The sequence below is a fragment of the Andrena cerasifolii genome, chromosome 10 (assembly GCF_050908995.1).
Source record: "Andrena cerasifolii isolate SP2316 chromosome 10, iyAndCera1_principal, whole genome shotgun sequence".
NCBI classification, from domain to species: Eukaryota; Metazoa; Arthropoda; class Insecta; order Hymenoptera; family Andrenidae; genus Andrena; species Andrena cerasifolii.
Window position 1 is genome coordinate 13225742 of NC_135127.1, and position 22098 is coordinate 13247839.

Genomic DNA, 22098 nt, shown 5'->3' on the forward strand with positions numbered 1-22098 from the left:
GTCCTATCCTCGTGACGATAAATCAGCGAGGACCGATCGGAGACGGCGTCGAAGACGGTCTCGTTGACCCACGGGGCAGAAACTGGTTTCGGATTCGGATTCGGATTATGTGGGCTACGCATCGACCCCCCACGCGACCGGTCCTCTACGGTAAACGCGCTTCTTCCATCATCTTCTTCCGTCCTTGAACCCTCTTCTCCCTCTTCCCTACTTCGCCACCCACTTGCCTCCCGTCCCCTCGCTCTCTTAATTTTCTTTGCCTCTCTCCACTCGACTGCCCGCACTATATGTATTCGTGTGCTCGCTTCTCGATCCCCTCCATATATTTACACCTCCGACACAACACGGGCAGGTAGCAAAGGACCTGATCGTAAACGCGTAATCGTTTCGCTGCTGCCCCCTCCCGTCCCCGGGCCCCCTGTTTTGGTCGCGTCGTCTCGGGGAAGCGAGCGAGCGAGAGAAGGACGAGGAGAAAACTCGATCGAGTCGATTCGACAGGGTGATCGACCTTGGAGGACTCGGCCCTCGGATGGGGGCACCTCGTCCTTTGTCAAGGATGACAAAGCGATTTATAGTTACTCGGCCGCTAGGCCTGCCTAGGTCGGGCTCGGTATGTCGCGATGGAATAACACGTGCTCACACTTGCACGCGAAATTAATTTATCTATTTCAGTGTATTTCCCCGCCTGTCTCTCTACAGTAACACTGCGCGTAATCGCCAATTCATCGAAGGCCATCTCTTCCAACATAAACACATTACTCACTGAAGCGTACCTACTCTGTGATCGATATACTACAAAAGCAGTACGAAAAGCTGAAATATAGATCCTCAAAAGAATCTCTGATAAAATTAAAGTGCGAAAATTGGTGCGTGGGAGAGTTTAAAGGCGGCGCGCCGTTCGGCAGCGCCACCTAGCGAGGATCGAGGGAGGCATAGCGATGCACCGTGGCACGTGAGCGTCTATCGTGTAGGTATGCTGTAGGGGCCAAGTTGTTGGGGAGGGGACGCACGACAAATCGGTGCCTCTCGCGCTCTGGTGGTAGTCGAGCTGCGTGGACTATACGCGTCTGTTCGGTCTCTGACCGCGCGCACCTACCTGCCGTTTCTTTTCCTATCCCTCGCGTTCTTCCATCGCGGGATCAAAACACCGACGCGTCAGAAACACTCGCCCTGCTATTGACAGTGGCCTCGTGAACCCGCGGGTTGTCTCCAGTCACCCGGACCCGAATAGTGAACCTTACTGCCTGGACCATGAACGGGAAAAAGGAGGAGAGCAACATGGGCAACTTGGAGGATTTCTGATCGCCGTCTACTCTCGGAGCCAGTGAGTATGTCTTCGTGTTTAACGACCACTTCGGAGCACGGTTTCTCGCGAGATTATCCTTCGCGCAGAGTGTACTCCGTTCCCGTTAAGTCGCTCTTGATTGGACCGTATTCGTTTGAAAGCGTCTTTTCATGCGTGCGTAAGATCTACGTCCCTTATCTCCGATGATGTCGGCCGAGCGTAGGACGCGTAGGAGTACCTAGTACGAAGTATAAGATACGGCCAGTCGTGACTTGACGTAAACAAAAAATGGCCCTGCATAATAAAAGTATAAAGAAACTCGGCCCAACGTGGTCCTGGCGCAGCCCAGCCGACGTCATGAATTATTTATCGAAACGTGCTGCATCGTCTTGCTGGAAGAGAACGAACGACACGAGTTTGGAAATCTCTTCTTTATACGAGAGGAAGGAGTAGGAGGCGTGCAGTTACTGGAAAATTTCCAAAAACCACATTTTCATTGCTAATGGTAATAGAAATATATAAATATAATACCTACGTAAGTACCTAGCTATGAATCTGTTTCCGGCCCGAGCTAAAAGTGCCCAAGGTCCAAGGTATCGCTGGACCTTTAAAACAAAGGATACGTGAAACAGGTACAGGGTCGAAAGAAAGTAGCCTTTTCCCAAATATGTACTCACCAAGTACATATCCCCAGTGGCCTTTCAGCAACCCCCGTAAGGGCCATAAAACCTTCGCAACGAAGCAAGCTTAAGCTCCCCCATTAAGGGAAGCCCCACCCCAAAGACGAGCCTAAACTAGCCGCGCACCTCCAAGTGGTTTACTATAATCTGTTACAAGCTAGGTGGTCTAGGCGAGTTTTTAAGGGCTCCAAGTAAAATCCGCGTTGTTCCGCCAGGCGTTCGCCTCGAAACGCGCGTAAACCGTCTCTACCGGTCACGTACGCGAAGCGTTCTCGCCTCGAATCGATGTTTTGTCCCGGCTCCGGTTAACAATCACCGTGTCCGTAATTCGAGAGTCGCCGGTTTCAGTGCTCCACCCCGGGGACTTAGGGCCCGGTTAGTATACGTGCTGGTCGAGTAAACGCGGAACAGGAGCCGCGAAGGGGACGAAAATATCGAGACGGAGGAAGGAAGGAAGGAAGCTGGGCGAGGCTGGAAACGATGGAACATGTGTGCGGCATGTGCGCGAATCTCGCGGATTCGCGCGCGTGCCGGGGGGAGAAAGTGGAACAAGAGCTGTCGTAAAACGAGGATTGGTTTACTCCTTTTTTTTTTCTTCTCATGGAAATAGGAGAAGAGGATCGGTAGCAGAAGTGGCTTTGTTCTCTGTAGAATGTTTGTTTTTATTGGGAAATCCTAAAGGAAACCCAGGCCAGTAGCCCAGATTCTTCTCTCCCTTGGCCTCCTCTTTCCTTTTGGACCGTCAAACGGTCGGGGCAAGTCTTCTCGGGCCGTGCAAGCGAGCGATCCGTATAAGGAGCTGGTCTGCTGCCTCTCGCTCCTCTCGCGAAACGCTTTCCAGCGACCAATCAGCCATTCCCGACCGCTTGTGCTCCATCTGTTTCCAACTGTCCAGCATCCTTTGGCTTCGTTCTCGATGGACGACGATCGTGACGGAGTTTCGCGATTTTCCAGCGATCCGCGAACGAGCTACGTGCCCGCGGACGCTGCACAGGCTCGCGCGTAAAAGCCGCACTTTCTCGCCCGCGGCAAGGCAGCCTCGACTTTACCTTGCCGCTGACTCTAACGACTGCCAGTCGATAGTCGCGATCGAGAATCTGGCTGATATTAATACATAAATAATGATAATAGTTTAATGGACGGAACTGAATTCCACTTATACCTATCGTGATCATAATTTTAGATTTAACCTTTCGTGGTGATTTTTCAGATAGCATTTTTTGGCTTTGGTTTAGTGCTTACGTTGCAAAGAATTTTTTTCTTGGAAGGCACACACCAAGTCTGTAGAGTGTTGGACAAGGCAGCTACCATATACCGAAGGCGATAACCGCGCGTACGCGACCCTTTGAACAATCTGCTCTTATCTGTGGCAGTAGATACGGTGAATCGGAGATTTTACGAAAGATCGATCTCCCGCGATACTTAATTCACTCTCTACCATTCTACCATTTCTGTATCCGACTGCAATCTTTTCCAATCACTTAAGAGAAGTTTCTGATCGGTGAACAATCCCGTTGACAGGCTGATCGACTCTAGACACGTTCCCGTTGCATTTCGATCGTTTCCCCCTTAACCACCATCGTAGGTGCGCGTAATCCGAAGAATGCCGGCGTACGACCAGAGAGACTGAGCGACGCCGCCCGCGCCTCTTATCAGCGTAAACGATTCCTCTGGCTCTGCACCCCTCGCGGGGGTCGGGCTCGCTCGGTTTCGTTTTCGAATTTTTATCGGCCTCCAGGCACGGCCGCTCGAGGCCTCGCTCGTCAGCGCCGGGCAATCTCGACCATCCGCCCCGAGATTCGCGGCGCGCGCGTCCAAACACCGTGATTTATTCCCCGCGATTAAGACGGCCATCTGGCTGCCGCTTCTCGGGACGAGTGATCGCTCCGCGCCAAAGAAGAAGCGGCAAATCTTACGTGATTTAAGAAAAGTGGCTCAGATGGCAATGGTTTGGATAAAATCCTAAGTTTTTGGAAGATGCCGCCCGTGAAATCTAGGATTCATTTGGGGACTCGGTTTCGAGTCGAACGCAACGCGGTATATGTATACAAGCAGAGATGAACGTCCCCTAGCCCGCAGCCTTGGCTGTAAACCTCTGGACAGAGGTCGAGTCGACAGATGCCCTCTGGTTATCGTCGACGGGCCGCGACGAACGAGCGATCGACGAACCACCTGTTTCGTTTTCATCTACAGCCTCCACTCCGTGAACCGATTCCAACGCAGGAGGGGTCGTAGCTCGAGTGCTGATAGCGTACTTAATTCGCGTACATCGGGGCCTGAGCGCTGGTACACTACTTAATCGTGATTCGTGGTCTAAATACTGATACTGCAAGTGGGTGCTGACACTGTACTCGTTCCAGTCGCTGTTACCGTACTTGATCGCTGTCAGTGTCTCGGTGGCTCGGTCTTCTCTAGCCCGTTTTCTGCTGTAGCCTCCGTCGAGGTGAGCCGCGTGTGACCATGTTTGGCGACCCGCTCCCATAAAATTTCTCGCGGTCCGCTCTCGCGTGCCCGGCTAGGCTTTGCTCGTCGTACTCGCGGCCTACTCGCCTACCAGCCTCGAGATAAATCGCGTGGAGGTTAACGCGAACGAAGCCCGCGTCCGTCGCTTCTATCCGCGGAGCTGTGGAGCGAGAAACGTGGATCGGAGAAAGAAGGAGCGCGAGCCAGCCACACCCTGGCGAACAGAGGAGCTGGAAAATCGGCAGAGTGAGACGTCCGCGGAGAGATAAGTACGCTCGCTCGTTTCCGATTACGCGCATTCCACTGCCCCTCGATTGAAAAATCACACCAAAACAATGTAGCTCGTACTCTGTTCCATCTATCGCTGATGAAAGACGCGCAATAATCAGAGCGTCGATATTATTAGCGATTTTTCTCGAGGAACCTTCCTGCGAGAATCCAGCTCGTCATTCCAGGTGCGAAGTTGTACAGAGAACGATCTGATCTAATCTCCCCAGCGCCTTAGCTGCGTTTATCGCTTCACTCGTCCCGCTCTTATCTTTGGTAATCAAAACGCGCCGCGCCGCGCCGCGTCCAGAGCGATAGGAAGACGCTCGTCGAAGCGTCGAACGGTACTCGTGGGAGGGCACCCGCTCGACCCTGTAAGGTTTTCAGAGGCTGATTCTTTCTCGTCGCGTACAACGGCAGTCGGCTTCCACCGAGCTTCCGGTGGGCTCAGGGAACCGTTCGCCATTCTTCCATCCAGCCGCAATATTATAAGCTTCATCCAATCATCAATCGTACGAGGAATGTTTAAATCCCAAACCCTTTCCTCCAGAAGATACGCGACGATTAAACCGAGCACTCGACATACAAAAATCACGGAGGCCGGGAACGATTTATCGTACGCTGGTCTCTCTCCTAACGGAGAATCGACTATCGGCGCGACCGTGTACGCGCCTCCCCGTACGACGAATACGGTAAACTGTCTCCACGCCGAATAAGGATTCGCGGCGGCTGTTATACGGGCCACCGTTTCGTATTAATATCACGATCGGCCGCCTTCTCGATACAGATGCCACTCGAGGCTTTCCGCCACTTGACACTGTTCAACCCCTCCAAATGCCCCTCTCCAAGTAACTCCAGGCGATCGGAGCGGAGTGGCGAAATCGAAGATAACCGCGAGCGCTTCTACCCCGCGCCGTCAGCTAGGAGTCGCGATATTTATATTCCAAGAGAGCCCGGCGTCCCTTTAAACTTAAAAGGTTTCGGGACCACCGTGGCGTCGGTGTATTATCGTGCGAGGGGCTTTTAAAGAGTTTACCCTAGCGGGACCACCGCGTCGCGGACCCGGAATATTTCACGTCAGAAGTAGGAACGCGAAAGGAAACCACGGAACTCGAATCGCGAGGATAAACATATTTCTAATAGGTAGAAATTCAATAAAATTCATTAGCTGATTATAAATATTTAGCCCCTTGGCCCCCGGGGTTTCTTTCATCTGCGACCTTCCTCCGTCTCTCTTTCGACAGCGCGAGGACATAAATACGCGTACGTAGCGCAACCACGTGGGTCCGCCGGCGTTTCTCGGCATAGCGTGTCCTCCTTTATCCCGCTATCTATTCATAGACGAGAAAGCGAGCTGTCACGGTGACAGACCGCCGAAGACAAAGCGGCCAGAAGGAGAAACGTCGCGTTTATCGCCGATATCGCGTCTCTCCGCAAAAGATCGAGAATAAACTCGATCCTGGCGTAAAGAAGCAGCTGAGCACGGATACGCAGGCTAGGTCGACGACCTTGCACTCATCGCTATCCTTCCTTTGGTCGATTCAATCTTCTTCTGGCGGTTTATTCACCTGCAAGTAGTTCTCATCTCGTGTCATTCTGGTTCTCCTCCTCCTTGGCGCTGATTGCGCCAGAGCAGAGGCATTAGCGAGCGTTAATTGACGCTTAATAAGTCGCACTGCTTTGGAGCAGGCTGAAGCTTCCTGATATCTCTCTTGTGTTTGCAACGTGTCCGTTGACTCTTGAAGGTATTTCCGATCAAGTGTTATCACCGCGAGATGCTTCGGTTATAAGGGAGATAAATACAGAATAAGATGTGTTGTTAACAGTGTAGGTAGGTAAAAAAAAATCAATACACTGAAAAGATAAATAGTAGATCAAGATGAAATTTCTGCGTACATTTGTACGAATTGGCACAAGGGAGGGACGAGGGTTAAACGGAAGCGCTGGTACTGATAGCTCCCCTTCGTTTCCCCTTGCAGGTGAAGAGGGTAATCAAGATGGAGCAGTGGCCGGTGCGTCTGGCGATCCTGGGGACGATCCTGGTCGCAGGACTGCGCGCTGCTGACGACTTTAGGAGCATCTCTTACGAAGGTAAGGACCTTCGAGTGGTGCAAGCTTATCTGCCCGACTTACAACTGTTTAGATAAGATTCCCAGGGAAGGTCGTGCCTTTTTGCACGTACGATTCAGCGTATACGCGTAAACTACCTATCTCACAGTTAGTAATCGTTGGACTTGCGATCTCTTCATGATTACTCAGCGATAAATAATTAATCCAAGTCGGAATCTATGAGTGAATTGATAGCTCTTGAAGCTAAACAGGCTTCTACCTTCTGGGAGTTTATTAGGCCGAATGCTGTCTCTTGCAACACCCTCAACAAAGTTTCTATTCTTCGAGCAGCAAGCAACGCTACGTGGGTTCGCTCGCTGTTTTAAGCGATCCAACGACGGACATACGATATCTAAGCGAGCCGGAGTCGCTGGCCAGCGACTCTACAAGGCCCTATTCAATCCCTGGACCCCGCTCGTAAACTCTACGAAAGCTAAATACCGTGGAGTTTACGTCTGGACCAGGCGTCTGAAGGGACCGGCGAGACGCTCGGGACTACCTTCAGCGTCTATTCACGGAGTTAGTTTCAGCCCCGAGTTGTTTGCTGCCAGAGGAGACTTGAATCGCGAAAACGACGCGGTTCGACGCCTATACCGCGTATAAATAGGCACATCTCAGGCTGCCTCCTCGCACGAGTAATGCATGGAGGACTGGAGCTTGGAGCTTGGAAAAGGAAAACTGGGATATACAAAGTACAAATAGAGCTGTAATCGACGAAATTGCAAGTTCGGCTGGAAGATCGGGTCATAATAAAATTAAACCCAAATGAATTCCATACGTATGGTAGAACCGCACGCCAAGTATCGTGCGATCGATGAAGCTTCCCAAGGAAAAGGTAGTTGGTACGAGGCGTGGGCGGAGACGCTCGTACGAGGCGCGTGCCAGTTGCGCGAAAAGATCGATCGAAGCTCCTGCTTATTTTTTCCGAACGATCGCTGCATTGTTCGCCTTTCCGAGGAATCGGAGCTTCGCTCTAGAAGCAGAGGCAGATGATCGGTACCGAAGGAGAGTCGTCAGAAGTTCCCTCGGACTCGCGGAATGGTGTTTCGCGTAGGCGTGGAGCGCGGCACGCGTCGCCACGCGCGCGACTCCAAACTCGTTTCGATTTCTCCCGTTCCCCCTACCTTTTCGATTCGAAACGTGTGCTCGCGGCTTCCAGCCTCCTCTTCCCCAAAGGCCCTATCCTCCAGATTGTTGCGTCCGAGCGAAACCATAGAGTCGCCAGGCGTCTTTGACGCCTTCGTTCGCGTCTTCCTCGAAGGCCCCGGTGACGCAACCACCCTATGATCATCCTTTGTTTCCTATCACGTCCTATACCGTCGTTTTTCCTTTCTCCCGCCGAGATACCGCGGTAATTCCTCCCGCGCGTAACTCTTCGGCCTCGGGCGTCCTCCTACGTCGCGTGGAAAAGTTTCGAGCCGCGGTTGAATCGCGTTGCATCACCTAACCCGGGACGGTCTGGAGGACGGGTCTGCCTCGTAGATCCTAGAGATCAAAGGGAGATCGATCACTGGGCAGGCTCGTGAGAATGGAAAGTGGCGAAACGAGAGCAGAGACAGGGCCTGGCGCTCGGAATCCGATGAAATTTACAGCGGCAGTTGACTCACGAGCGATCGGATCCGCGTTTTGAAAGCGCGTCGAGCGCGCGGCTAGGAACGCGTGACATTCCCGCTCTGTCGGCTCGGGCCGGCGTCTCTTCCGCGTTGCCCTCGTCATTGCGCCCGTTCCTTTTTCCCGTCTGAACATCGCGTACGCATTCAGGAAGCCTCTCGTCGAAAGAAGAGACGCGACCGGCGCGGAGGCAAGGGGGTTTGGAAGCCAGTTCCGCGCCCGTCGATTGCCGCGTCGTTACGAGGGAACACGCGTACTCGTTTTTCCAGGGGGATCCTACCCTCCTCTGATATATTCCGCTTCCTTCTTCGCGGACAGTTTTCTTCTTTTTCACATCAGTCTCATCGAACGGAGTCCTTTCGACTTGCATTTCTCACGAGCTTCCCAGCGTGGAGCTCACCTACACGTGGACACTCCGGATGGATAGATTACGCGTCCATACGGATAAATTAGAGGGAAAAGACGTGGCCGGCGGATGGAAGGAACGGCGACCAGTTGCACGGGGCGAAGGGGATCGGAAAGAAAAAAGCAGAAAGAGAGAAACAGGGGTCCCGGAGAAAAAGAAAAGACGGAGAGTGAAGGGAGGATACCCGAGAGGCCTTCGAGATCAGGTTATGCTAACTGGGGCCCGTTCGTCCCACACGTATCTGCTTATAAGCGCACGTACGTGGCTGCACGGACGCTGGCGTCGCGACGGTGTAGGTTCGCGGAGAGCGCGAGCGCGCGAGTGCAGCACACGCAGGACGATAAAACACGTCGTACCTGGATACGTGGAAACGCGAGGAGGTACGACGAACCGCGCGCAGAGCTACCTTTGCGGAATCGTTTCTCCGCGTCGGCAAACCGGCTGAAAAACAACAAGACGAACACGAGAGAAAGAGGGAGAGGGAACAGAGGAGAAACTCGCGCTATCGCGGACGATGGAACGCGCCCCGCTTTTACGCGAACGTCGCTCCTGCGACCAGAAACTCATCTTAAGCAAGCCGATAGCTGAGAACAGCGTTCCCTCTGATCGGACATCGGCTTGATTATGAATGCAGGGGATCGGTGGAGCTCCAATTGTATAGTCTTTGGTAGGTAGGAGGAGTTGGGATTCTGCACTGCAAGAGGTCTCGTGCGGGGCACTTAGGGAATTATTCAACTCCTACGTGGCAGCTTTCGTCTCGATTCTTCCTCGAATCTCCCATCCCCCCAATTGTGCTCCTTCCGTCAACGACGACGGACCCCCGGGGAAAAACTGGAAAATCGAGGTGCAGCGCGGAAAGAAACGCGTGCCGACCTCAGGATGGCTCGGTATCGGAATCACGCGAGTGACGCTCCTTTAACGTCGCCCAACTTGTTTGTCCGGAAGGGAAAAAAGGCTGCCAGGAACGTGGAAACGAGCGGGGATCGAGGGATACCCAGCTGCCGAGAAACGGAACAAATTGACCGAAGGGGGTGTTTAATTCTGGGGTTGTATTCAAAATAATTTACTGATAAATTCTACAATTATTATTATTATTAACTTATCCAGGGTGTTTATCAAATTCTGCTCACCAAAATGATAAAAAAATTGGTATACGCCTATGTCCAATAATACTTAGTTCTGTTGTTAATATCCTCCAAGTTATTGATTAAATAACAAAATGTGTCAAACAAAAGTTGTAGATCCGGACAAGGAGCATCTTTTATGTTCTATCACTTTCTTTCGTGCGACAAAGGATTTTCGAAAGAAAGTCCGAAAAACTAAAAAAAAACAACCTTTTTCTTCTCAAAATTTTTAAACTTTAAATCCTTCTAGAACAATTTTTATTTATGAAGGGAAACAAAAAAATACATTTTTTTTCTTATTTTCAGTGTTTGATATGTCACGAATGTTTCCTGAAAATTTCGGACCGAAATATAGACTCTGTATCATCGATATTTTTGCGAATTTTGGTCCCAAATTTTCAGGAAACATTCATGACATATCAAACAGTGAAAATAAGAATTTTTTTTTATCTTTTTCGCAAATTTCGGTATATCCCCCCTTAAATGTTTAAAAAATAGTCCTCGAAAATAATAATTCCATTTTTTTGTTCCCCTTCATAAATAAAAAGTGTTCTAGAAGTTGTTTTTTTTAGTTTTTCGGACTTTTTTCGAAAACCGTTTGTCCCACGAGAAAAAGTAATGCAACATAAAAGATGCTCCTTGTCCGGATCTACAACTTTTGTTTGGCATATTTTTTTTATTTAATCAACAACTTGGAGGATATTATATAAAATCTACTTCGCGAGCTGTTAAATAATGATTTAAATGTTTAAGGGCCCACGGGCGGGCGGGCACCCTTCGATTTTTTTTTAATTATTTGAAACTATTCTGGAGGGTGCCCTGAAGAAAATTCAAAAGTCGAAAATAACAGCCACCCTATTGTTACGCTTATAAGCATTTTTATATTTCGTGGAACACCCTAGAATGGTTGCTAAAGGGCAACTGGAAAAATGTCCTACATATTTATAACTATATTAAACACCCTCTATATCCTTTCTTCTTTTTCTCAACGATCGATTCAAACAACATAAAAAAAAAAAACAATTTCCCCTGCACTACGGAAGTCGCCGAAACGATTGTACCCGTCGGTTGAATGCTTGTGTAACGCGAAAATGTGTTCTAGATCTGGCGGAGACCAGCCTGTTCCGGCAAGAAGGTGTGACAACGTACTCGCAGCTGCTGTTCGACGTCGCCAGACAGCAGGTTGTCGTCGGGGCACGGTACGTAAGAGGCACGCTCAGCCATCGGTTTCCTCTGATCAAGAGGTGGCGTTTCACGGAACGGCCGCTCGAACGCGGAATAATAGACACGCGGAAAACGGAGGATCGCGAGCTGGCGGCTCGCCAGCGCCTGCCGCGTTTGCTCCTCGTTCGACTGCCTCCGCGTCGGCAAGATTTTCCTAGGATCACGAGCACAGTCGCGCCGCGGGCGAGACTCCCCTCGCCAGAGAAAAGAATAACGTCCTCCCTCCGTGTAGCTCTTGCTCTTGGAGGCCCGCCAAATTGGTCGCCACCCTAGTCCGCGATTCGTCTGGGGCGTACACTCGAACTCGGCGTAAATTCTGACTGAGATTAATCTTAGCGCGATAACCAAGGTCGAGCTTCCGTTCCCGAAGATCAGCCGAGGAGCTTCCAACGCTGGCTCACCCACGCTCGTCAAGCAGAAATCGAAGACGCGTTTCGATCGATAGATCCAGGATCGAGGCAAGCGTGGAAAGGAGAGTACGCCCACGTGCTCCTTCTATTAATAGAAGCCGGTTATTAGCCGCGACCTACGTGCTGGGCTGGACTCGTCGAAGGAACGCGCTTAAGAGTATCGTGCCCTGGAAAGATCACCGCAGATCCTCGAAACCGAACCGATTTCTTCTCCCATGAATTTTCAAGTAGCAGCGGTAGGTCGAGTTTCGAGCGTGGTCCAGAGATCTTGGAAACTTGTCGAATGCAATGGTAGGCGCGGTGCCGCGACGAGTTTTTCTCCCCCCGTCCCTTTTCATGGAACACAGACGGTCGTTCACACGCCGCGAAAAACAGGGAAAAGGGTAGAAGAGAATGTCGCGGACGGCGCCAGAGTGTCCCGCGCCCGTACGCAATCGCTCTTGTTCTCGGATAATCGCGCGTGTCGCGCGATCCACTTGGCGGCCGTTCGAATGGCCAGGTAGCCGGGCGCAGCCACTCACGATTTAATCCCACGACTTTATCGCGTCTGCTCACCCATTTTCAGGCTTCTTGATACACGGAAGAGCCGTGTTATTATTGATACGTGGATTTAATAGCGCTCCTTGATGGCAATTCATTCTCGACGATCTCTGCGGAGTAGTTAGTAGATCGCTTTCGATGGCGAAAAGGCGAGGAGGGAAAGCGCGCGTCGAACTAGGAGCGTGCACGCGACACGGCGCCACGATTTGCATTCCTACTTTAATTCCCTGTGCGCGGCAACCGTGACGTCACCGAAGCCAGGCTTATCGAGAGCGTACCTGGTCGACTCGCGACAGGTATCGACAGAGAGAGAGAGAGAGAGAGAGGGGGGGGCCAGCTCTCTAGCACTACAGCCTCCGTTCCTTTCCAGGATCGCGAAACAAACCCCCGCGACACGACGCCATAAATAATTACGTTTATCGGGCACGCCTCGCCTTCTGCGCGATATTTCCGACCGAACCTATCTTCGCCTCGTATCGACATCGGGTCCACTTTGTTTTTTACGATCGATCCGGCACCTACCCTCCTTTTACAGATAGTCACGGGCAGAGAAATTGCGGGGCATAGAATTGGGCCTAGGTACCTATGCAGAAGCTACCCTCGCAGATCTGAAACTGAGATTTTAATTATTGTTAAAGAAAAGTACCTTCATTTCTATCGAGTATATTTTATTTCTTCTTACTGTTTTACAACGTTTCTTAATGGGTTGTTTAAATAGTGAGTAGTGTCACTAATATTACTTTATAATTTCTGTAGGATTTTGCTTTCTAAGCTTAAAACGAAAGAATGGGATGCATACTGCGTTTAATTAATTATTTCCGCATAACTAGGCCCAGTTGTGCCGCTCGAAAGAGGGGGGGGGGGGCTAAGAATTTCTGATGCCCTATCGAGGATTCTCCTGGAGGATTCGTTTGCTTTGCTCTTCAGGCTCGGTGGAAGCATTCCGTCTCGGCTTGACAGACATTTGCGTTGAGATTTCCCAACTTTTACCGTGAAAATAGCCCTTGACACTTGGCCACTCGTGTGGCCATCTTCGGACTAACGGTCGCGTGCGTTAGAATTCCTCGATTTTCATCGGCAGAAGCGCGCTCGTCTCTCGCTGGTTCGCCCAAGGCGGAATAAACGATAGCAAGATAGGCCGAGGGCTCTTAGCCGAGGCTGGTTAAGCGAAAAGGAGGCCGTCAATTGCCGGACAAAGTATCATTGCGCGAGGGAGCCAGACGAGCATCGTCCATTTAGAGAGCAGGAAACAATCTGTTTCAATGCGACTGCTCGCAAACATGACCGCGCGCCCGTACGAGAATTGACGACTCGATTGCATCCACTCGAAAGTTCCGCCCAAGCTCCTCCTAACTGAAAACTCAACCGAACGCGGCCGATGCGCGAGTAGAACGTAACCGAGCGCAACAGACGCGAAATCACGCCGAGTCGCGGGCGCTTTGCCCTCGGTGGCCCGGCGGTTATTAATTGGCGCGCCGCGAGCCAGCCACGCTTCCATTCCAGTTAAATCATAATTACTTGGTCGCGTAGTAAGTATCGCGCGTAGTCGCGGCGGGCGCCCACGTAGGCGCCGTTTATGCTTCGCCTGGGAGCTTTCGAGTCGGCCCCGCGAGCGTGGCAACCTGTGCTCGGGCTGACAGGCTTGCTTCTCGACAAGCGTATCCCATAGGCAATGCGTCCCACGCGCCAACACCGATACGGGAGCGTGGCTCGCTTCGAATCTCAAATACTTTCCAAGTAAACATCGAGGAAAGGTTCCACTCGAGGAACTTTAGCCGTTCAGAAACATGCATCATTTCGATCGTTCCTCAGGGATAATCTCTACCGACTGACTCTGACTTCGCTGGCGCAACTGGAGCACGCCAGCTGGACCGCGCCGGAGGACAAGTCCACCACCTGCCAGAACAAGGGCCAGAGCGCTGACGATTGTCGAAACTACGTGAAAGTGCTCCTCAGCAATGGCAAGAGCTTGTTCACCTGCGGCACGTACGCGTTCAGCCCCTGGTGCACCTGGAGAGAGGTAGGTCTGACTGCTTCTTGAGGTAGTTGTTTAAAGCCGGCACCATCGTTTCGCACTGCTGTTTCGCAGATCGAGAACATCAGCAGCATTACCAGCGGCATGTCGGGCGTAGCGATGTGCCCTTACTCCCCACACGCGAACGTCACAGCGCTTTTGGCCAGGGGCCCAACTGGGGGACTTTTTGCTGGAGCGCCGACCGACTTCTCTGGCGTTGATCCTGCGATCTGTAGGATGCTGGCTTCTCCGAGCCTTCGGACGCATCAGTACGATTCTAGGTAACGTCGGCCAGATTCAGGGACTCGCTTAGAATCGGGGGGAGATTGGACGAGGCTGATTTGTATTATCCGCAGGTGGTTGAACGATCCACAGTTCGTGGGGAGCTTCGAGACTGAGGACCACGTGTACTTTCTGTTTCGTGAGTCTGCTGTGGAGTACATCAATTGTGGCAAGGTAAGAAGGGGTTAGTCTGAGGAGCTAAGTCCTGTGTCTGAATGGTGACGGTCTGGTCTCGATTGTTTTATGATAACCAACTTGGTTTGTTTCCTTCAGAAAGTATATTCGAGGATAGCCAGGGTCTGCAAGAACGACCGAGGCGGGCAGATCATGATGAAGGACGTTTGGACGACGTTCAGCAAGGCTCGTTTAAACTGCTCCCTTCCTGGAGAGTTTCCATTCTACTTCGACGAGATTCAGGGCGCGGTGTACCACCCTGACAAGGGCATCGTTTACGCGACTTTCACGACGCCCATGTAAGTCGTCCTATGTATACACTGATAGGAGGAAATACTTGCCAAAAGTCTCACAATAGTTTACGATCTTTTATGCCTGCCCTCCGTCCACGAAGGAGCTTCTGAAACGGTAGGTGGCGGGCTTACAGAATCCCCAATCCCTGTTTTTTTAGCCTAAATTTTAAAAGTCATGGCATAAGAGTTAATATCTTTCTTTAAATGATTTTGGTTATGAATAACCATTATTGTCAACAGAAATATCTTTTGGTCATTAATAAGTTATTAACCAATATGAATTACGAGAGTTTTTTTTTTCTTTGGTTACGGTATGAACCATTGAACTATAAAATATATGTTGAAAAGAGATTCCTATACCTATACGTATACCTGTTTCGTCCTTCCTCCTGACATCCTAATTTCCTAGGACGAAACGCAACGTTCCTTATCGCTCCTTCCGTTCCATCAACCATTCTTCAACCCCCGCCAAAAAATCAATGCTCCCATGGGACTCTGAAGCTCGTCTGTTCCCAGAAACGGCATAGCAGGTTCAGCGATCTGCGCGTTCAACATGTCGGCGATCACCGCGAGCTTCGACGGGCCTTTCAAGCACCAAGAGAACTTTGGCGCCGCTTGGGAGAGGAGGTCCGTCTCTCACCATAATCGCCAAAGATGTGGGTCCTCCTCGAACGTGGCTCCGCATCAGATCATAGACAACCAGAGGTATCAGCTGATGGACGACGCGGTCCAGGGTATCAGCCTCGAGCCCCTTCACACCTCTATACTGGAGAGATTCACTCTGATCGCTCTAGACGTGATCACAACCAAGCTGTACCGCGGCGTCACGGTTTTATACGTTGCTACGGACGTGGGACTGATCAAGAAGATCTCTGTGCTACCTAGAACCCAGGAGACCTGCATAGTCGAGGTCTGGGGTCCTCTGCCGTCTACCCCCATGACTCTTCAGTTCCTCAAGGACACGCAGAGTCTGTACGTGGGCATGCAGTCGGGATTAATAAGGTATGGAGGGAAGATGGAACGAAATCGTGGTTACTTGTCAATGACAAGTACATAAATGCTAGTAGTTGTTTTACTTGTGCAGACTTCCCGCTGCCCAGTGCCATCGACATCGCAGTCGCCAGGCCTGCCTGAACGCCCAGGAGCCCTACTGTGGCTGGAACGAGCATCTAATAAAGTGTGCTCCTGCTCCGAAGCAGAATCAGCTGGTGAACCACTGGCACCAGGAGGTCACCAAGTGCCCTGTGCTCACGGACCCTGTGGACGGTGGCTGGAGCTCCTGGAGCACTTGGTCAGCTTGTCAGCACGGAACTGGGGAGCATGGGCACTCGCATACGCACTCCCATTCCGAGCACGCAGAGGTTGGTTCGTTAGTGACGTAGACGTAGATTCCCTTCTACGAAGGAAGACGATAGATGATTAACGAATCACTTTTGGTTAGACTACCGATAGCTGCCAGTGCCAGACACGAGAGTGCAACAACCCTCCACCCCAGCACGGCGGAGCGAGCTGCGTCGGTTCCAAGGTGAAAGTGACGAATTGCACTGTGCACGGGGGCTGGACAGCCTGGTCAGCGTGGTCCGCCTGCTTCCAAACCTGTGGATTCGCGATGAAGACCAGACGGAGGTCCTGCACTAACCCAGCACCTGCTTTCGGGGGACGAGTCTGCGTAGGCCACGATCACGACGATATTGTCTGTATCGATCTGCCGCCTTGCCCTACGCCCGTTAAGGTCGCGCCACCTCCTCAGGGCGGCCAGTGGTCCTCCTGGGGCACCTGGAACTCCTGCTCTCGACCTTGCAACGGTGGTAAGCGATGCTCATGTTAATCTTACATAGTTCAACGAACAATTCCACAGATCGCCTCCCTGCGCCAGAAACTTGCACCACTCGATCGACTCGATCACTCAATGACTTTTCGCCCTAGGAATACGTATACGAAGAAGAACTTGCGAAAGCCCCTCCCCCAGAAAGTCTATTCCTGTCGATTGCAATGGCTGCGATTTCCAGGTAATCATCACGCCTTATTTTTAACAGTCGCTCGCGCGCTTCTTATTTTCAACACAGGCTTTCAATCCGTTCCCCCTTTCAGGTGGAGGAGTGCAACACCCATCAATGCGTGGAGACGAAAAGATACTCCGGATGGACACCTTGGCTGGCAGCCAACGCCACGCTTCAAAGTGGGAACATCGGCTACGTGGAGAAGCGATTTAGATTCAGCTGTCGCGCCCAAACAGACGACCCGTCCAGCGTGAGAGTGCAGCTGGCGAAGGAAGAGGAGCGCTACTGTAGGAACGATGGTTCTTGTCTAAGAGCGAATCAGAACGGGTACGCGGACCTCTCTGGCATGGAGAGCGGTTGGAGCGAGTGGTCATCCTGGAGACCCTGCGATCGTCCCTGCGGTGGAGGTTCGCAGCACAGGGTAGGCGACTGGAAAGGGTCATTCCATTCCCTTCCTTTCCTTTCCTTTCCTTTCCTTTCCTTTCCTTCTTTTTCACCTCGTTTCACACTTCAATCGTCTACTACCCAATAGGTGAGGCAATGCGAATCGCCACCCTGCGAAGGAGGCCTCTCTCATCAAACCAGAGTCTGCAACGTGCATCCCTGTCGACCCACGGCACCTGGAAGCAGCGCTGAAGGCCAGTGGTCCTGCTGGACAGACTGGTCCGAGTGCTCGGCCTCCTGCGGCGTGGGCGTGCGCACCAGGACCAGAGAATGCCTCGGCCCGGAGAGCTGCGAGGGTCCGAGATTAGTCAGGGAGACCTGCGAGATGCCTAGCTGCGACTCCCTACTTGGCTGGGACTCCTGGTCCAGGTGGACACCCTGCGACGATGACCACCAACAACACCGGAAACGACAGTGCGTTCAGCTGGGAAATGGGATGTGTCAGGGAGTGGGTCGAGAGACTCGCGACTGCCTGCCTGACTGCACGGATAACGGTGAGTTCAGCTTGAAATTTTATTCTAAGGTACAAGATTTCGGGGGACCTTCTAACATGGGAAGATCCCGAAGCCGGAAATTCAAAAAATTCTCAAACTTTGTCCTTCTGATTATAACGCAAATTTTGTTTGTTGCTCAAATTCACTCTAAGGGGGTGTGAATCGAGGCCTGAAAATCCGGTTATTTTCCGATTTTCTGTAATAACGTAAGTAATCTTTGTTTTGACTTTTTGTTTTTTCTATCTTTTACAGTTCGCGAGTTATAAGCAAAAATTGGAAAATACTTGGCTGAATTTTTACGAGTTAATTTCACTCCTTTCGAATGAATTTGTGCATATTCACAAAGTTTCAGAATTTTTTGAATTTCCGGCTTCGGGATCTTCCCTTGTAAGCTAGCTTCCAACCTCCTTTCACGAAACTGCGCAGATGTAAACGCTCTACGATCCAGCGTGGAACGGTCCGGCGTGACAGTGGGCGCAGTGGTGGGTAGTTGTATCGTGGGCTTCCTGCTTGGCCTGGCTCTCACAGCGGTGCTGAGCTTCTGCTACCTGAAGAAGCGCCAGCAACGAGCTCCAGGTAGCTCTCACTACGTCAGCAAGCAGAACCCTTACGTCACGGTGCCGTTGAAAGAGGTAAGTAAAATCAGTGGCCACTGAGCGAATTTTTCAGCGGTGATGCGAGAGTCTTGGTTCCACAGGTGAACACGAAACGACAGCCCAGCTTTTCAGGCAGCACGAACGGTAATGGCACCCTTCGTGGTAAGAACAACCCGAACGTCAACGGTCTCGGCAGCCCGAAACTCTACCCCAAGAGCCTGGACTACGAGTCCGCCACATTGAAGCGGAATAGCCACGGTCAACAGCACATTCGAGTGGACCTGGACCAGGACAAGTACTATTGAACGTACACCGCGCATGACGCACAGAGAAAGAAAGCAGACTTTGTCCTCCCGCAGGGCTCGCGATCACGCGTTCCCATCGACCAGCTACGCTCTGGCGCGAAACGGCACCACTGACATTGACGATACTCGCAAACGGTAGAAGAGTTGCAGTTTCATTCGGGGAGGTCGCTATGAAGGCGATTCAGAAAGGGACGACACTGAGGAACTGGGCAGTGTCTGTTTTGTGACTTTACAGGGAATGTGCGAAAGGGGTTGTACGCTGAAATTCGTTGACAGACTGATATCGTTCTACGGACGATGATGATTAAATGCCTCAGAATCGGCAACCCTATCGAAAGGGAGGAGAGACTTCTCGCAGGGAAGGGTGGATGTAACTTTGTAAATATACGTGGAGAGGTGTACTCGTACAATGCGTCCCTACGCGCGCGCGCGCGCGCGCATATCGCATGCATGATAACAGAGAGATTCATATTACTCATTTCTCGTTTATTTTAAGGGAAGATGACCTCGAGTTTCATATCGAACGATCTAGTGCCATTACGCGGGATCATATCGTGTTCACGAACGCGTCGCGAGTGTGAATGTATATACGTGGGAATGTACGTAGGCGTGAGTGAACGTGCGTGAGATGAGTGTGGATTCGAGACGCGCGGAGCGTCGATAACTGTATTACTGGCTCACATTGAGTCGCGGCCATCGAGGAATAGCCAAGAGCGAGGAAGCGATCGTTCGCCTCGTGGGTCGAATTCGAGGAGAAGAATTAAGTAGAACGACCGATTGTTCGGGAAAGTGTCGACCGAGATCCATCGTCATCGCGCTCTTCCGTGCTCTTCGAGCGAGGCGACGCATCGCTTGGCTACCATATAACAGCAATAATAACAGCCCATACAGAATATACGCCCATCAAGCGAGTTCTATTCCCTCTGTCCGCCTACAGATCGGCAGCCAACTCCTCGATCTTCGTCACAACGTAGTCCATGGAAGCTTGTGTCGGGGGAGGCTGGCAAGTGACCACCATGCGGAAGAAGTTGCCCGTGTTGTTGTAGGAGAGCGGAGTGTAGCCCACCATCAGCGATCCCTCCACCATCATGCGTTCCTTGATCCTCGCGGTGATCCTGTACAGGCTCTCCCACCAATCCTTGGTCTCCTTCTGACCGCGCATGCTGGGTGGTATGTACCAGAAGCAAATGTTACAGCTCTCGTAGGTGGGAAGAACCAAGCGGAAACCTCGGCGGAGGATCTTTATCTTCTGGAAGAAGTACTCGGCCGCTGACATCGCGATGTCAACGGACTCGCGGAGACCCTTCGTTCCTCGCGCCTTCCACATCAGCCAGAATTTGGCACCGTCCACCTGGAACGAGAGCGGTTAGATCTTGCATGGTGCAAGTGGCATTTGGTAATCACCTTTCTCCCGCACTGTATGCTCTTGTCGCCCGTGTCCCAAGCCACGTCGTAGTGTTTGTCTTGCTGGAAAAGGTACCTTGCGCCCGCACAGTTGGCTTCGTGCAGGATATTCTTACCCTTGACCAGGAACAACGAGCACTGGAACGGGGCGCCGAGCATCTTGTGCGGATTCCACGCCACGGAATTGGAGCTGCAAGGGTGGCATATTGAACCATGCAGTAGATTAATGACCAACATTAATTTGCAACATCTAAGCTAATTGAAACTTTACAGAAAATGCGTCAAAGCGAACGCTCCATCGCTTGAAGATTTCAGGAGATATAAATGTGTAATAACATTAAGTAAGTAAAGTAATACTCTTCCTCCAAGCATCAGATATGTAATTCTACCAGCGTTAGATACGAAATTCGTTGCGACAACAGTGTCGTAAACTTAGTACGCGAGAGCAATCGATAAAGCGTGCGTTTCTTTCTACAGAAACGCACGCTAAGCAGTTATGTATAAGATTCTACAGTAGAAGGGGCGGTAGAAATGTTGGTGGGAGGTCCGGGAAGAATGGGCGCCAATACGTACAGCTCGATTCCCCTCATTCGAGTCCGGTACTTTTCCGAGAGCAACAGCGTGCCACCGAGGCAGGCCTGGAATATCGAATTACGATGGGATTACAATCCAGAACACCTTCGATTTATCGACTGCTTGTCATACTCGTACGAACGTCAACGTGTAGCCAGAGATCCTCCTCTTGGCAGATCGCCGCGATTTCTGGCAGCGGGTCGAACGCTCCTAACACCGTGGTGCCGCACGTAGCGTTCACGAAGAATGGTAAATGGCCCTGCTTTCTCGCCTCCGCGATGGCAGTCTTCAGGGCCTCGGGTCGCATGCGTCCGAAATCGTCACACTTCACCTGTGAGGACCAGACCAAAGAACATCCTTCAGATGAGAACCCCTTTTAAAGCCCTCGATCGATCGTCCACAACAATGTTGTGTACCTTGTAGACATGGTCGGTGCCCAAGCCCAGCCAGTGTGCTCCTTTTGTGATGGAATAATGGCCCGCCTCGCTAGTGAAGCACACAAGAGGTGGAAGGCCAGCGACCCCCTTGGTCTTTACCTCAGGAACCTTTTTGTATCTCGCTAACACCATGCCGTACATGTTGGACGTGCTTCCACCGGGACAGAGGATACCGTCGCCCTCGGGTAGCTTGGGATACCCAACCAGTTGCAGGGACTTCTCGATCACCTGCCTCTCCATTATCGCGAACACGGGAGCTACTTCGTAGGTGTACCTGTAGGATCGTAAAGAACTCGTTCACTCCTGGTCTTCCGAATTTTCCTTGCCTCCGTGGTGGGGCTTACTGGCTCGTGTTGAAGACATCCGTCAACCAGGAGCCAGCTAAACCGTACTCGTCGATCCCCGCGTACAGCTGATTGTGGAAATTGGGACTGAATGTGTTAACGGAGAATCGAATCGTCTGCCTCATAGCCAGCTCGATTGCTTCCTTGGTGGCTGGTTCCTCCTTCAACTCGACGTCCAGTTGTTTCTGTGCAAGCAGCTTGGAGTTGACGTACGCAGGAATGTTTGGTGAGGCGTCGTTGGGATTCTTACCTGCAGCTCCTCGGGTTGAACGAACCTGACGAGAGGCTCGCTGCTCGACCGGTCGAACACCTTTTCCTCCTCTAGGATGCACAACAGCCGTTTCAGCAGCTCGAGCGCCGCGGCCCCCTCTGTCGATGATGTCGCGTCCATAGCGTCTCGCGAACTGCTAAACTCGAGCCGAACCTCCTGGAACGTTCAACTCTCTTCGCCCCACCGTGCCCCGAGATGACTTCTTTCTGTCGCGTATCCGGTCTTCCGCCGCACGGTTATTGGCTTGCACTCGCTCGCTCGCCGAGTTTACGGGCGATGTGAGAAGGGCGAGCGCGCGATTTCGCCCAGTAATCAGTGAAGTGCGCCGCGGCGGCTTGGATCGCGAGC

At 51.7% G+C, this 22098-nt stretch overlaps 2 protein-coding genes across 3 annotated transcripts; one reads left to right on the forward strand and one right to left on the reverse strand.

Moving 5' to 3' along the window:
• Window positions 1-1007: 1007 nt before the first annotated feature.
• On the forward strand, window positions 1008-19616 carry Sema5c (Semaphorin 5c). 2 transcript variants are annotated; one of them, XM_076821913.1, is made up of 15 exons: window positions 1008-1328; window positions 6675-6786; window positions 11048-11144; window positions 13932-14139; window positions 14209-14414; window positions 14490-14589; window positions 14689-14888; window positions 15399-15884; window positions 15967-16243; window positions 16324-16690; window positions 16809-16891; window positions 16974-17303; window positions 17415-17820; window positions 18247-18452; window positions 18518-19616. In XM_076821913.1, exons 2-15 carry the CDS (start codon window positions 6693-6695, stop codon window positions 18719-18721), a joined length of 3264 nt encoding a protein of 1087 aa, XP_076678028.1. In that variant the 5' UTR covers window positions 1008-1328; window positions 6675-6692; the 3' UTR covers window positions 18722-19616. The 2 variants fall into 2 exon arrangements, with proteins under 2 accessions (XP_076678028.1, XP_076678027.1); XM_076821912.1 differs by having other exon boundaries at window positions 1008-1324.
• Window positions 19187-22000, reverse strand: LOC143374073 (cysteine sulfinic acid decarboxylase). The gene is made up of 7 exons (XM_076821926.1): window positions 21730-22000; window positions 21480-21664; window positions 21115-21409; window positions 20841-21029; window positions 20699-20763; window positions 20126-20315; window positions 19187-20072 (listed from the first exon to the last, which is right to left on the reverse strand). Exons 1-7 carry the CDS (start codon window positions 21868-21870, stop codon window positions 19653-19655), a joined length of 1485 nt encoding a protein of 494 aa, XP_076678041.1. The 5' UTR covers window positions 21871-22000; the 3' UTR covers window positions 19187-19652.
• Between the last annotated feature and the right edge of the window lie 98 nt (window positions 22001-22098).

Excerpts from the sequence above, each read along its gene's own strand:
- LOC143374073 (XM_076821926.1), bottom strand. The coding sequence starts at position 21,870 with ATGGACGCGACATCATCGACAGAGGGGGCCGCGGCGCTCGAGCTGCTG. Across the intron at positions 20,764-20,840 it reads ATCTCTGGCTACACGTTGAC|GCCTGCCTCGGTGGCACGCT; the intron begins GTTCGTACGAGT and ends TCGATATTCCAG. Across the intron at positions 20,073-20,125 it reads GCATACAGTGCGGGAGAAAG|GTGGACGGTGCCAAATTCTG; the intron begins GTGATTACCAAA and ends CTCTCGTTCCAG.
- Sema5c (XM_076821913.1), top strand. The coding sequence starts at position 6,693 with ATGGAGCAGTGGCCGGTGCGTCTGGCGATCCTGGGGACGATCCTGGTC. Across the intron at positions 14,415-14,489 it reads ACGCATCAGTACGATTCTAG|GTGGTTGAACGATCCACAGT; the intron begins GTAACGTCGGCC and ends TATTATCCGCAG. Across the intron at positions 16,691-16,808 it reads CTCTCGACCTTGCAACGGTG|GAATACGTATACGAAGAAGA; the intron begins GTAAGCGATGCT and ends TTTTCGCCCTAG.